The sequence below is a fragment of the Hyaena hyaena genome, unplaced genomic scaffold, assembly GCF_003009895.1.
Source record: "Hyaena hyaena isolate Hyena2069 unplaced genomic scaffold, ASM300989v1 scaffold_597, whole genome shotgun sequence".
In the NCBI taxonomy this organism is placed as follows: domain Eukaryota; kingdom Metazoa; phylum Chordata; class Mammalia; order Carnivora; family Hyaenidae; genus Hyaena; species Hyaena hyaena.
This window is the reverse complement of record NW_024081231.1, coordinates 1184052-1196416: the sequence shown is the minus strand read 5'-3', so window position 1 is coordinate 1196416 and position 12365 is coordinate 1184052. Positions and strand designations below refer to the sequence as shown.

At 37.8% G+C, this 12365-nt stretch overlaps 1 protein-coding gene across 3 annotated transcripts in view; it reads left to right on the top strand.

Annotated features, from left to right (window-relative positions):
• Positions 1–12365, top strand: part of SEL1L (SEL1L adaptor subunit of ERAD E3 ubiquitin ligase) — a 60628-nt gene that overhangs the window by 24405 nt on the left and 23858 nt on the right. For all 3 annotated transcript variants that reach the window (XM_039257015.1, XM_039257014.1, XM_039257013.1), the window contains 7 exons: positions 2223–2276; positions 2365–2424; positions 4031–4112; positions 4471–4625; positions 7888–7944; positions 10331–10399; positions 11697–11774. In XM_039257015.1, the coding sequence (XP_039112946.1) occupies positions 2223–2276; positions 2365–2424; positions 4031–4112; positions 4471–4625; positions 7888–7944; positions 10331–10399; positions 11697–11774 (555 nt within the window). The remainder of the gene's footprint in view (positions 1–2222; positions 2277–2364; positions 2425–4030; positions 4113–4470; positions 4626–7887; positions 7945–10330; positions 10400–11696; positions 11775–12365) is intronic.

The window sequence follows — 12365 nt, the reverse complement described above, 5'->3', positions numbered from 1 at the left end:
CATCTTACCACAATTGTATTTGTAGTTTTCCAAATTCAGTCTGTAAAGAGTGAAACCTAAAGGTAATTATTTTTTATGTGAAATCACTCCCCATTGCCCTTTTTCCAAAGTTCAGATGCTGCAGCTTTTGGTAATCTGGGTGGTTTTCTAAAAAAATATATTTTATTACAGGAGCAGTACATGTTCATTATAGGAAACTAGAAATAACTAAAAAAACTAAGAAAGTAAACATCTTACCTGTACCACCCAGACCTGAACATTGGTAACGTGTTAGTGCATGTGCACCCTTCTTGACCTTTTCTTTGTGTATTTATACTTGTGAATTTTTTATTACAATGAAATGTCACTGTCTCCTGGTCCATTACTTGCTCTTCCAGTGAATAGCCCTCACTGTTCCACTCCAGTTAATGTAATACCCACACAGTATTCATAGGGTGTTGAACCAGAACATGTTCTTCATACCTCTTGTGTCCAAAGCAGCATCCAGTCTAGGCCTACACCTTATATTTGGTTATTATTCCTAGCATAGTCCCTACCTTTCTTTCTTATCTGTGTCAGAGATAGGGCCTCTGCAGAATGGCCTACTTCATTTTGTCTGTTTCCTTCTTCCTTGTGCCCTTTAGTTTATTCTTCATCATCTGGGTTTCCTACAGAGGATGTCACAGCTCAAGGTTGATGAATGCAAGGAAAATACTTTGGGCCCAGACCGCCGTATGGGGGGGTGTTCTGTATCCCATACTGCATCACACCAGTTGGCACACATTACCTGCTGGATTCCCCTTGGTAATAGTAAGATTGACAGATGGCTTTAGGGGGCCACCCCATGTCTTTTAAATGCTCTCAATAATTCAGGTTTGTTGAAGGTGTGGGATATGCTTAAACATAAAATTTCTAGTCACAGTTAGAGGAGGTCTGTTTTCAGATTGTTTCAACAATAACAGGAATTGTGACCATTGTTTTCTATAGGACCGAATACCTAACCAGTCTGCAGCTCTTACACAGTCTTGGTTTCATTTATAAGCAGGTTATATCTTAATTGCTCCTCCTTTGTTTTCAAAGCTTTTTTTCCCTTCTTTGTGTAAAATTCACACATACCAGCAGACACATTTGGCTCTGAAGTATGGTTTTACTTGTAAGGCATCTTTTCCCTCTATAATAGCACCTTACAATGTCACGGTGCTTCACACTATACATTGCAAAGCACTCTGTCTGTGGTAATTAATTCTAGCTGATGTAACAGGCACAGCCCCCAGATCACAGTGGTCAGCACAACAGAGAGCTAGCTACTCCTTGTTCACACCGGGGTCGGTGCAGTTCCCCTGCCTGCGTCCTGTCTTCCAGATGATGACTCAGTCAAGGGCTGCTTCTGCCACATAGATGCACTGTCTGGAACATGGGGCTTTTGAGCCATCATAAAAGGAGAAGTGAGAGCTGGAGGATTCTCTGGAAAGTTTTTAATGGCCCCGCCTAAAAATGGTTCACATCTCTTTACCGCATCCTAGACACGTGGCCCTACCCAAGTACAAGGAAGGCTGAGAAATGTAAGAGAAAGAGAGCTCATGGATTTTGATGAGCACTGGCACGTGACATACCTGCCTTTCTAACTTTAGCTTACACTCTCATATTCATCAAGGATGGTCCTCAGAAGGCAAAGGTTAGAACCTTATCAGTGCATTTTTTGGTTGGTTGGAGTTTTTTTGTTTTGGGTTTTTTTTGTTGTTGTTGTTTTTATGAAAAAGTGTGTGTGCTTTAGCACTGTAAAGTGACCTTTCTCTGTTGACCCCTTTAACTTGACCCTTACTGCCCCTTTTCATTTCTAGGATAGTTTCCCTTGGTAGTCTCTTACCATTTTCATTGTGTGTTCTCTTTTGCCAGGTAATGTGTTGATCATTATATCATTATAGGGGTTCTTTGGTTCTCAAAATATCCATCAAGATAAAGCAAAAGCCATGTTTAAGTGTGTTCAGCTTTGTTTTTCTAGTTAATATTTTATTAAGTTGTCTTTAATCTTCAAGGTAAATGTTTTGATTTGTTTGATTTTGTATTTCATTGTGTAAAACCTTGAATGCACTTCTTTTTAGTTCCACAGTTGTGCATACTTAGGTGGTTCAAGTCTTTAAGCATCTAAAGATTGTTGCATCTTTTCATAGTTCATAAAACTATGTCTCTGCTGGATAAACCACCACTCGGGAGGAATTCTTACTTTTATCATTTTATTTCAGGCTCTTGGCTTTCTCTATGCCTCTGGACTTGGTGTCAATTCAAGTCAGGCAAAGGTAATAATATTAAAACTTTATCGCATGCTACCATTTGAATGGGGTCAGTGTGCCTATGATCAGTTAAGTGTCTTTTATTCTTTCACAGGCCCTAGTGTATTACACTTTTGGAGCACTCGGGGGTAACCTGATAGCACACATGGTTTTGGTAAGTAAGATTTCAGGGGAAGACTTAGAAACGTTGAGTAGCAGAAGTTTTGGTTTCTGAGGGGCCATAACTTTTCTAGCTTTCATGAACAAGAACTGCTTATATTCATTCAGATCAAATATTCAGTTGAACATCCTTTAAATTCTTATTAATGGATATAACACTTGCATCTACATGTGGATGAAAATTTGTAGAGTCCACAGTTTTCTTTAAAATGATTAGTTTGGCTGATTGCCCTTAAAATAGAGATCTGTTAAATGGCTCTTTTTTTTTTTTATTTTCAGGAAGTTGGGATTATTTGTCAGAATCATTTCCTAGGTTGAGGTTTCAGATTTTACATTTGAGTTGATTTTTACATTGAAAATTGATTTGTTTTACATTGATATTCACACAAGGAAGGAGATCATTACAGTACAGGAATCACCTAGACAGGCACTTGCCGCACTGGCGTCAGAAGGAGAAATTAAAGGAGATACTTGAGGAAAGAAACAACTAAAGTAATTTTTGAGGGATAAATAGTAGTAAGTGAATAGAAGCAGAAGGGCGTCCAGACAGCAGGAGCGATGTATAGAGAGGAATAGTGACAGGAAACATGGTGCTTGCAAGAATATACAAGGTTTTTCGGTGGCTGGAGAGCAGAATGCCGGGAACAGCACCAGGAATCATGTTAGGGGGCTCTGCATCCTGCCACGGAGCTCAGACCTTGTCTGCGACACACGCAAACTGCTAAGGTAGTTGAAGCCACAGGGGCTTATTGCTTATTCTGGCTTTCTGAAACATTCCTCACTAACTCTGGAGCTTTTTTTCCATTGATTTTTTTCATCTATGGTAACATTTATTCCTCAAACAGTAATTGAAAAGTTCCATTTAGATTAATTTTCCAGAAATTTGAAGACTATTTTTGTGTAGCAAAAGCATGTTAAATATTTTTGACAGGTATGTTTTTTTATTTGCCAATCTTCTTAAATAGTGGTTACAGGATGAAAATATTAAATATTACATACATTATTATACAGTAACGCCCTAAAGATAAAAACATTAAATATTATACACATTACTATACAGTAATGCCCTAAGGATGAAAACATTAAATATTTTACACATTATTATACAACAATGCCCTAAGTTTGTAAAGTTGAGTCTGTGCTAAATGACTCGAGCCTTTACTTTCCCCTCCTGCAGTCATTTTTTGCTGGTGGTATTGTACCTGCCTCCAGTAGCCTTTTGTCTTCCCTGTTTTGCTAATTGTTCCTTCTTTGCTGCTTTGGTAAATCAACCCCTTTTTTGGTTAAAATCCTGTCTAAAATAAGATTAGAATGTGTTCTAAGCAAGAGCCAAAGTAATTTTCTCTCACATGTTAGATACGCAGAGCTCATGCATAAAGTTCACAGCATCTGATTTGATTTCTGTGGGAACTTCATTATTTCCTAGTGCTCAGCTATAGTCTGGTTGTTGGAATTGCTGACCTGAAAACTCAGGATAAATGATGTGGTGAGGTACTGGGATCAGGGGATCACAGAATTACATCCTGAGTGTGGGTGGCTTTCTTTGTTACAACGAGAGCGCCGATGAAACCGCAGGCTTCTCACCAGAGATTGTCTCGCAGGGTTACCGGTACTGGGCCGGCATCGGAGTCCTCCAGAGCTGTGAATCGGCCCTGACTCACTATCGTCTTGTTGCCAATCATGGTACCTACTTTTTTTTTTTGCCTTTTACCTTATCAAAAGAAACAAAATCCAAAATGGATTTAACTTTAAATACATCTGTTTTTGTTGGACTACTTGAAATGATCATGACTGACTCTCCTAAGTGGGACAGTCTTTATGCTAGTTGACTAAGAACTCGTGTGTATATGTGCATACGTGCTTTGGGTTCCACTTAAATATGTTGTAGAAAAGACTAGGCTTGTGTAGACTACTGTTTTGTAATCTGTAGATTACTATTTGCATAGTGTCTGTCAACATTTGGCAGCTGAAATGATACTTCTTTCTGTGGAGCAGTCCTTCTGACCTTCCTCCATGTTATTACTTCGTCCCCTCGTTTCAGTTGCTAGTGACATCTCCCTGACAGGAGGCTCAGTAGTACAGAGAATACGGCTGCCTGACGAGGTGGAAAATCCAGGAATGAACAGTGGAATGCTGGAAGAAGATCTGATTCAGTATTACCAGTTCCTAGCTGAAAAAGGTGATGTACAAGCACAGGTATGTGTTTAAACATCTCACGGTACATCTTACTGCGTTTTATACTACAATCTCAGGGAAAACACTTAGCATCTATTAGAAACATTTTCATTGCTCTGAGCAGTTGCTAACTACGTATTAGAATCACCTGAGGAGCTGCTTTTTTTCTTTTTTTTTTTTTTTTAAGTTACCAGGAGTCCCACACTCTCAAGACCTTTCCATTTGGGGGGCACCTGGGTGGTACAGTCAGTTAAGCATCCAACTCTTTGTCTCACCTCAGGTCATGATCTCACATTTCATGAGTTCAAGCCCCTCATCAGGCTCTGTGCTAAGCATGGAGCCTACTAGGGATTCTGTCTCTCCTCTCTGATCTTGTCCTGTGTGCTCACTCTCTCTCTAAAATAAACTTAAAAACAAAACAAAAAACTTCCATTAGGATTCATCTGGGATGTTGCCTAGGCACGTGTTCCTAGCTGGCCAGGCGATTGCACCAGGATTGAAAACCACTGTTTGAATAGAGCAGAGTTTTACAGATGATGAGGCTCTCATTGGAGTCACCAAGGATGAAAACTACTTTCTTTAAACAGAATGTCTCTGGAACATTTGTAATTTCAGATGCCCTTCAGAGCCACTTACTGTTCATGTTTTCTTTGCTTGTCTTAGACTGTAATTTCCTCAAGGTCAGCAACAGAAGTAGCCCAGTTCAATGTAAATTATACAATATACCCATCAAAGCACCATGTATAATTTGTTATTTCATGGATAATTTGATAATCCTAAAACAAAAAGGAGAACTTCAACACCTGCCTGTTTTCTTCTATGAAATTTAACAGATCTTTTCTGATTTAGAAATTTAGAGAGGGAAATATTAGATACTTTTTGAGAGGAGTTAATATTAAGACTTAACAGAAGGAAATCTTACATTTGAAAAAAATAAATAAAAACTGGGGCACCTGGGTGGCTCTGTTGGTTAAGTGTCCCAGCTTCTGCTCAGGTCATGATCTCACGGTTTCAAAGTTCAGGCCCAGCATTCAGTGCTCTGCTGTCAGCACAGAGCCCACTTCAGGTTCTCTGTCCTCGTCTCTCTCTGCCCTTCCCTTGCTCTTTCTCTCTCTCTTTCAAAAATAAACATTAAACATTTTAAAAATTTAAAACCCGCAGTGGAAGATCTAAATCTTAGCTCATGGAAATTATAATAAAGTTATCTTGTCTAATTAAACATCTTTCTTTTAGATCAGAAGCCAGTTAAAATCCAAAACCATCTAAATGCTTCAAAACAGAACTATTTATTTCAAATATGACACTTCCACGTAATGGAATTCTATGCAGCCATCAAAAACTATGTAGAATACTTCAGCATATTCAGTGGAAAACTCAAGTGAAAAAAAAAACCCATGTGTGGTATTATGTATCATTTTTTTCTTTTTACTACTCAAATTATGACCTTAATATAGAAAAGTACATAAATCTGAAGCATACGACCCCCCGAATTATCACCAAGTGAGCCTCCTATGTAGCACAGCTAGCATCCCAGAGCCCCCCACCCCCAGGGGTAACCCACTGAACTGACTTCTAACACTATGGATTGGTTTTATGTCAAAAATAAACAAATTTTGTAAAAATCTGACACATTTTTTGGTATCTGCTTGTTTTGCTCAGCATTGTTTATGAAATCAATCCATGTGTTTTCTTATAGCTGTAATTCATTCATTTATGTTGCCCTGTGGTATTTCATTGTATAAAATCCCACAATTTACCTACCCACTTTACTCTTCCCCAGATTTGGGCTATTGCAAATAATGCTCTGTGCATACTCTCTTGCGTGTCTCAAATTTCTACAGCTTTAATGGATCTTGATACCTGGTAGAATACATTCTCCCACTGTCATTTTCTCATTATATTTAGCTCTAATTTTCATTATGGTTTCTTGTGACCCATGTGTAAATGTAGAAGTGAATTGCTTAGTTTTCATATAAATGGGGATTTTCTACTTTTTTGTTGAGTTCTGGCTTAATCATCATGGTCAGAATATGCTCTGTATGATTTCAGTTGTTTGAGATGTCCTGAGACTTGCTTTAAGGTCTGTCACTTGATCAGTTTAGGTAAATATTGTGTGCTGAAAGGAATATGAATTTTCCAGTCTTTGGGTATAGTGTTCTTTATGTATCAATTGAGTCATGTTTCTTAATGCTGTTGTTCAAACCTCATGAATCCTTACTGAATTTGCTTTTTCTGTCTAGTGCTGAGACAGCATTGTTTACATTTCCCACTTTGGTGTGGATTTGTCTCTCTTCTTCTAGTTCTGTCAATTTGGATTTATATCTTTTAGGCCAGCTGGAGTGCATTTAGACTTAATATTGTTATCTTTTTGTTAAACTAGCTTGTATATCACAAAATGTCCTCATTTAGGTCCAGAAATGTTTTTTGCTTTTGTACTCTGCCTGCTACTACCCATGCCACTTTTTTGGGGTTAGTATTTATATGAAGTATCTTTCCTGTTCTTTGTATTCAACCTCTTATGTTTAAGATATGTCTCTTGGAAGCATCATATAGTCATATGTAGTCATATATATAAAGTAGTCTTTTTTATATTTTTATCCGTCTGACCGTGTTTTAGTTGAAAGTAGTTTGTGATATATTTGGGTTTAAATTTTCTATCTTACTTCCTTTCGTTTTGCTTTTCCATGCTTCTTTATATCTCCTCTCTTCTTTTGGTTTGAGTGTTTTTGCTATTGCATCTCCCCTGCCTCTACTAACATGATAGATGGACTTTGTTCTACTGTTCTTTTTTCAAAGTCTAGTATGAATGAGCACTTTTTTTTTTTTTACCATTTATTGGACAGTGGAAACTTTATAGAGTATTCTATACGTTTTAATTCTGTATATTTTTGAATCCTACAAGATACAATTTTATACAGTCCATATCATTTAGATTTATTCACAAATTTAACTTTCCATTGCTCTTTATTTCTTACTGCATCTTTAGGCTTCCCAGGATAAATTTTCTACCTCCTAAAGCAGATCCATTAGCATTTCCTTTAGAGTAGGTTCACTGGTGACAAGTTCAGTTTTAGTTTGCCTACAAATGCCTTGATTTCAGAAAGATGCCTTTAATTAAAAGCAGGCATTTTCAGTTTTTAAAAAATGAGGTTAAAGTAGAGTAATATCTTAAGAGTTAAGACTAAGTCTTTAAATTTTTGAATTATGAACAGAAACCTTTTTGTAATTGTGATTACACGCCAGATGCTACCATTTACTTCTGCTCACTTTTGTTAATTTGCAGGTTGGTCTGGGACAACTGCATCTGCACGGAGGCCGTGGAGTAGAACAAAATCATCAGGTAACTGTCCTGTTCCCAGGGCTTTGCTCTTTATGTCGTAGACGGAACTGATACCCCAGATGTATTTCTTGTCAGTCAGTGACATTATCAAGTTTGTGTTATTTAGACAGTCTTCACAAAAGATCTTTCAAGATCCAGCTAACCCCTGAGAAAGCTGAAGGTTAAAAATGTGATTATACCTCATAGTGGTGGGAAAGACCTCTTTAATTCTGAAACCTAGTTCTCAGTACTGCCAAACATACATACACAGTGTCTTGGGTTCCTACAGTATGTGACAGAAGTGTGTCTTAAAACTCCCATTAGAAAATATTTCAGGGGTATCTCAGCAGCTCAGTCTGTTAAGCATCCAACTTTGTCTCAAGTCATGATCTCACAGTTCTTGAGTCCAAGGCCCACATTGAGCTTTGTGCTGACAGCTCAGAGCCTGGCGCCTGCTTCAGATTCTGTGTTTCCCTCTCTGCATCTTTCCCTCTTGCACTCTATCTCTCTCTCTCTCTCAAAAATAAACAAACATTAAAGAAATAAAAGAAAATATTTCATAGAACTGAGGAAAAGTCATTGTTGAATTTGTGAAAAGTAAGGAGTATATGACTATAGCAGTCAAATCCATATCCAGTTACCAAGTTTTGTCTGCTCGGTGCCCAAAATCTGACTCCTCTCTTCCCTTCCATAAGTATACCTACCACTTGTGTGAATCATCGCCTGCTTGCATTTGCTAAGCAGTAGCCTGCCTTTGTAAACCACACACCTGAACCTGTGGTTCCCTTGCTTAAAACTCTTGAGTGACCCACACTTTCCAGTGACTTAAAAACCGAAACCTGAGTCACAGGCACATGGACCTTTTTTCAGGTCTTTGAAAATATCAAGAACCTCCCTACCTCCAGATTTCTGGAATACTAGTCCCTGTGTCTAGAGTGAATATTATCCCACTTCTATTCTTTATATAGCTAATTCCTGCTTAGCCTGCAGAATTCAACTCCAGTATCTCTTACCCAAAATATCTCCCTGGACCCCTCACCCCACTCCAGGAATAAATGGTGTACAGTTACAATTTCTGAAAATCTGTATTTATAACCCTTTCCCATTGTAAATTTGTTAATTATGTAATTAAATTGTTTCCTCTGCTAGAACTTAAGTTGCAAAAGAGCATGGACTTTGCCACTTTATTCCCAGCACCTGACAATGCCTAGCACATAGTTCTTGATAGATGTTTGTCAGACTAATAAAACTGTTATTCTGCCATAACAGTTAAATATTCTAATTAAGGTTATTTCATTCCCATATCCCATCAAATTTAAGAATTAGATCATAACAGAGTATACTTAAAACTATACCAGATATCCATGCTATTTTATTCAAACAACATTTTGACAGCTTTCATTTTCTGTAGGTCATTAAAATATATATCATTAGGCCAGATGAATCAATTAATAAAAATGTCAGGTACAGAACTCTGGATGATGAGTTTGCTGCATACCTTTCATACAAGTACTGCCTACTTGTGAAACATCCACACAGAGATCAGTTTTTTCACCAGCTTCACAGAAGAAATAAATTGAGTTCCCAGTACATATTTGCATTAACTCAGCAAATATTTGAATACCTGCTAAGTGCCTATTCACTACTGGGCATTCAGGATGCAATGCCAGACAAAATAGCTTTGATGTTTTTGTCCTGACAGAGCTTCAAGTTTAATAGAACTAGGACATTAAATATTTTTTAAATGGTCATACTAACAAATATGTAATAGTGATTGTTGTTACTAAGGAGAATGGAAGGGTCCAGTAATAGGTTCATAAGTGGGAGGTGGCAATTGTTTCTGAGGAGAAATGGATGACATTTAAGTTGAACCTGGAAGTAAGATCATTCCAGTCCAAAAACAACAGTATGTGTATAGGTCCTGAGGCAGGAAGGACCAGAGTACAGAGAGCAAACTGAAGCACTACTGAGATCAGCAATGTCTGATCACATCTGTGTCCCCTGCAGACTGCCAGGGGCTGTAAGGACCAGCATGTTGAGTTTTTTGAACTGCTGCTTTGAGTGACCCAAGAATAAAAGCTGGGAGATCAAGGAAGGGAGTGGTCCAGAAGTTCAGGGGCCAGATAGTGTACCTTAGCCTAGAATGGTGGTAGTGGGTGACTGTAGGTGGATTCAAGAGGAATTTCCTGGTGAAAGTTACAGGACTCTGTGAAGGATCGGATATGAGATTCAAGGGGCGTGGGTACCTTAAGCAGCCAAGAGATGTCATGTTGCTATTTACTTAAACTGAGATAACTGCAATGTTACCAGATTTTTTAGATGATCCTGAGATAATTATTTTGGTTAAACACCAAAGGCAGATAGCTTGTATAAAAACTAACTATCTTAATAAATTCTTTTCTCACAGAGAGCATTTGACTACTTCAATTTAGCAGCCAATGCTGGCAATTCACACGCTATGGCCTTCTTGGGAAAGGTACTGTACGTCTTGTGAACAGACTACGTAATAGCAAGAGTTGTTTGCATAATAAGCACATGTTGTGGTTAGGATCTACAGTTTGCCAAAGATAAAGTGGAAATGAAGTTTCCAATACAAGGACCTTGTGTCTTATGGCAAAGTAAGTGCTGTTTTGAGGGATTTTCTTAGGTAACATAAGGGAAGCAGTGTTTCCTCATCAGTATGTGAATTCTCTTGTGAAATAAGCTGTCACTGAGGTCTTGCTTTCTGTGAGTCAGTGAATACGCAATAATGAAGAATTTATTCTTTATGCTGTGTGGTTTTTGGCTCAGTCTGTCATAATTGCCTGGTTTCTTCCATGCCGAATAGAAGCAACTCGAGTTTGTTGAACTTTGTCTGCAGACCTTTTGCTTACCTTCAGTGTGAGTGCCATCACCCACCTCCCAGCATGGTTATTGTTCCAAGCAAGGGACCACTGAAGCCTAGAAATCTAATGAATAGATTCCACAGGACGTGGCACAGTCTTAAAACTTCCTTTTTCATTATTTTGAAAACAAATACAGTATAAACCAATGGGTATTTTCATCTATCACCCAATCCTAAGGTTAGGATGCTCCAATAGAATAAATATGTCACAGACGTTCTTGCAAATAGAAAAATCTCAGCAGTGTTTGCCACATAATTGCAATGAGTCATTCAGGGCCTGAGAACTTTACGTTTAGACACCCCATCTATTGTAACATAGAATTTGGTATTGCCCATGTATTTTTGCTTAAGCATTAATCTTCTGTTCTTCTATCTCTTGGCCCTTTCATCATTTTCCATTCCTGGTACTCTGATCATTCAGTGTTTGAAACCTTTTAAATCTTTTAGTTCTTTCTTTTCCTGAACTTAAGACCTACCCATTATCTTACCCTGCGGAGAAAAGCGGTGGAAGAGAAATGGAAGCAGATATTGCTAATAGCACTCCTTTTTCTCCTTTAATCACTGATCCCAAGCAATTAACAACCATTTGACTGCCTTGGGATAGAGTGAGAGTAAAGATTTACCTTGAGTTTGATTTCCCCTCCTGAGATTGATCCATGAGCTGATTTTAATGTATTCATGTTTATAGAGAATTCATATTTATATGACAGTATATAATTTTAAAATGTTTACTTTTAATGCTTTGCTTTTAATTCTAAAATGTCCTTTGGAGAATTTTAAACTTTGTTGAAATACTTTGTGATCCCTCTCAAAAACCAGAATAAGATGAGCTTGAAACCATTATAGGAGAGAGGGTTGTAACTTAATAAAATTAGGCTTTGTTTTGTAGATGTATTCAGAGGGAAGTGATATTGTCCCACAGAGTAATGAGACAGCTCTTCACTACTTTAAGAAAGCTGCTGACATGGTAAGATCTCATGACTTAATCTGTTGAAATGTGTGCCATATTATTACTTTAAGAAGTTTATTATACTGAAGGATTAGTTATACCCAACTCATGCCTCAAATTATTGAAAGCACCTGTGTAAATGTGATTTCTGTGAATGGATTGGCTAGAAAAAACTTCCCCCCAAAAAAGCAATTTATGGGGGGGAGGCATGGAGAGGACCAAGTTATTGAATATTAAGCCTCTGTTTGCATTTCATTGAGAAGTTTCCTGATCAGGAAAATACTGATTTTAGTAATGCAACTGAAAGTCATATAATTTACCCTATTTGTATTACAACTTGAGGTTTGAAACACACAACTAGGTACTTTCAACAATCATAAATACATAATTTGGGCTTTCTTTGGCCCCGAGAAAACTACATATGAATTTTTAAGACCCCGTATGCGTCCAGTGTGTGTGCTTATCTCCTTGCCAACTACGTGTTACTTTAGTTCTAAATGTCAGTTGAGTATTTCCCAAAGCACTGCTGTGACACTTTTTAACAGATGCCTCTGTCCCTATTAGTTTAGGCTGAATTTTAGATTTTTCTCTTTCAGGTCTCAAAACAAT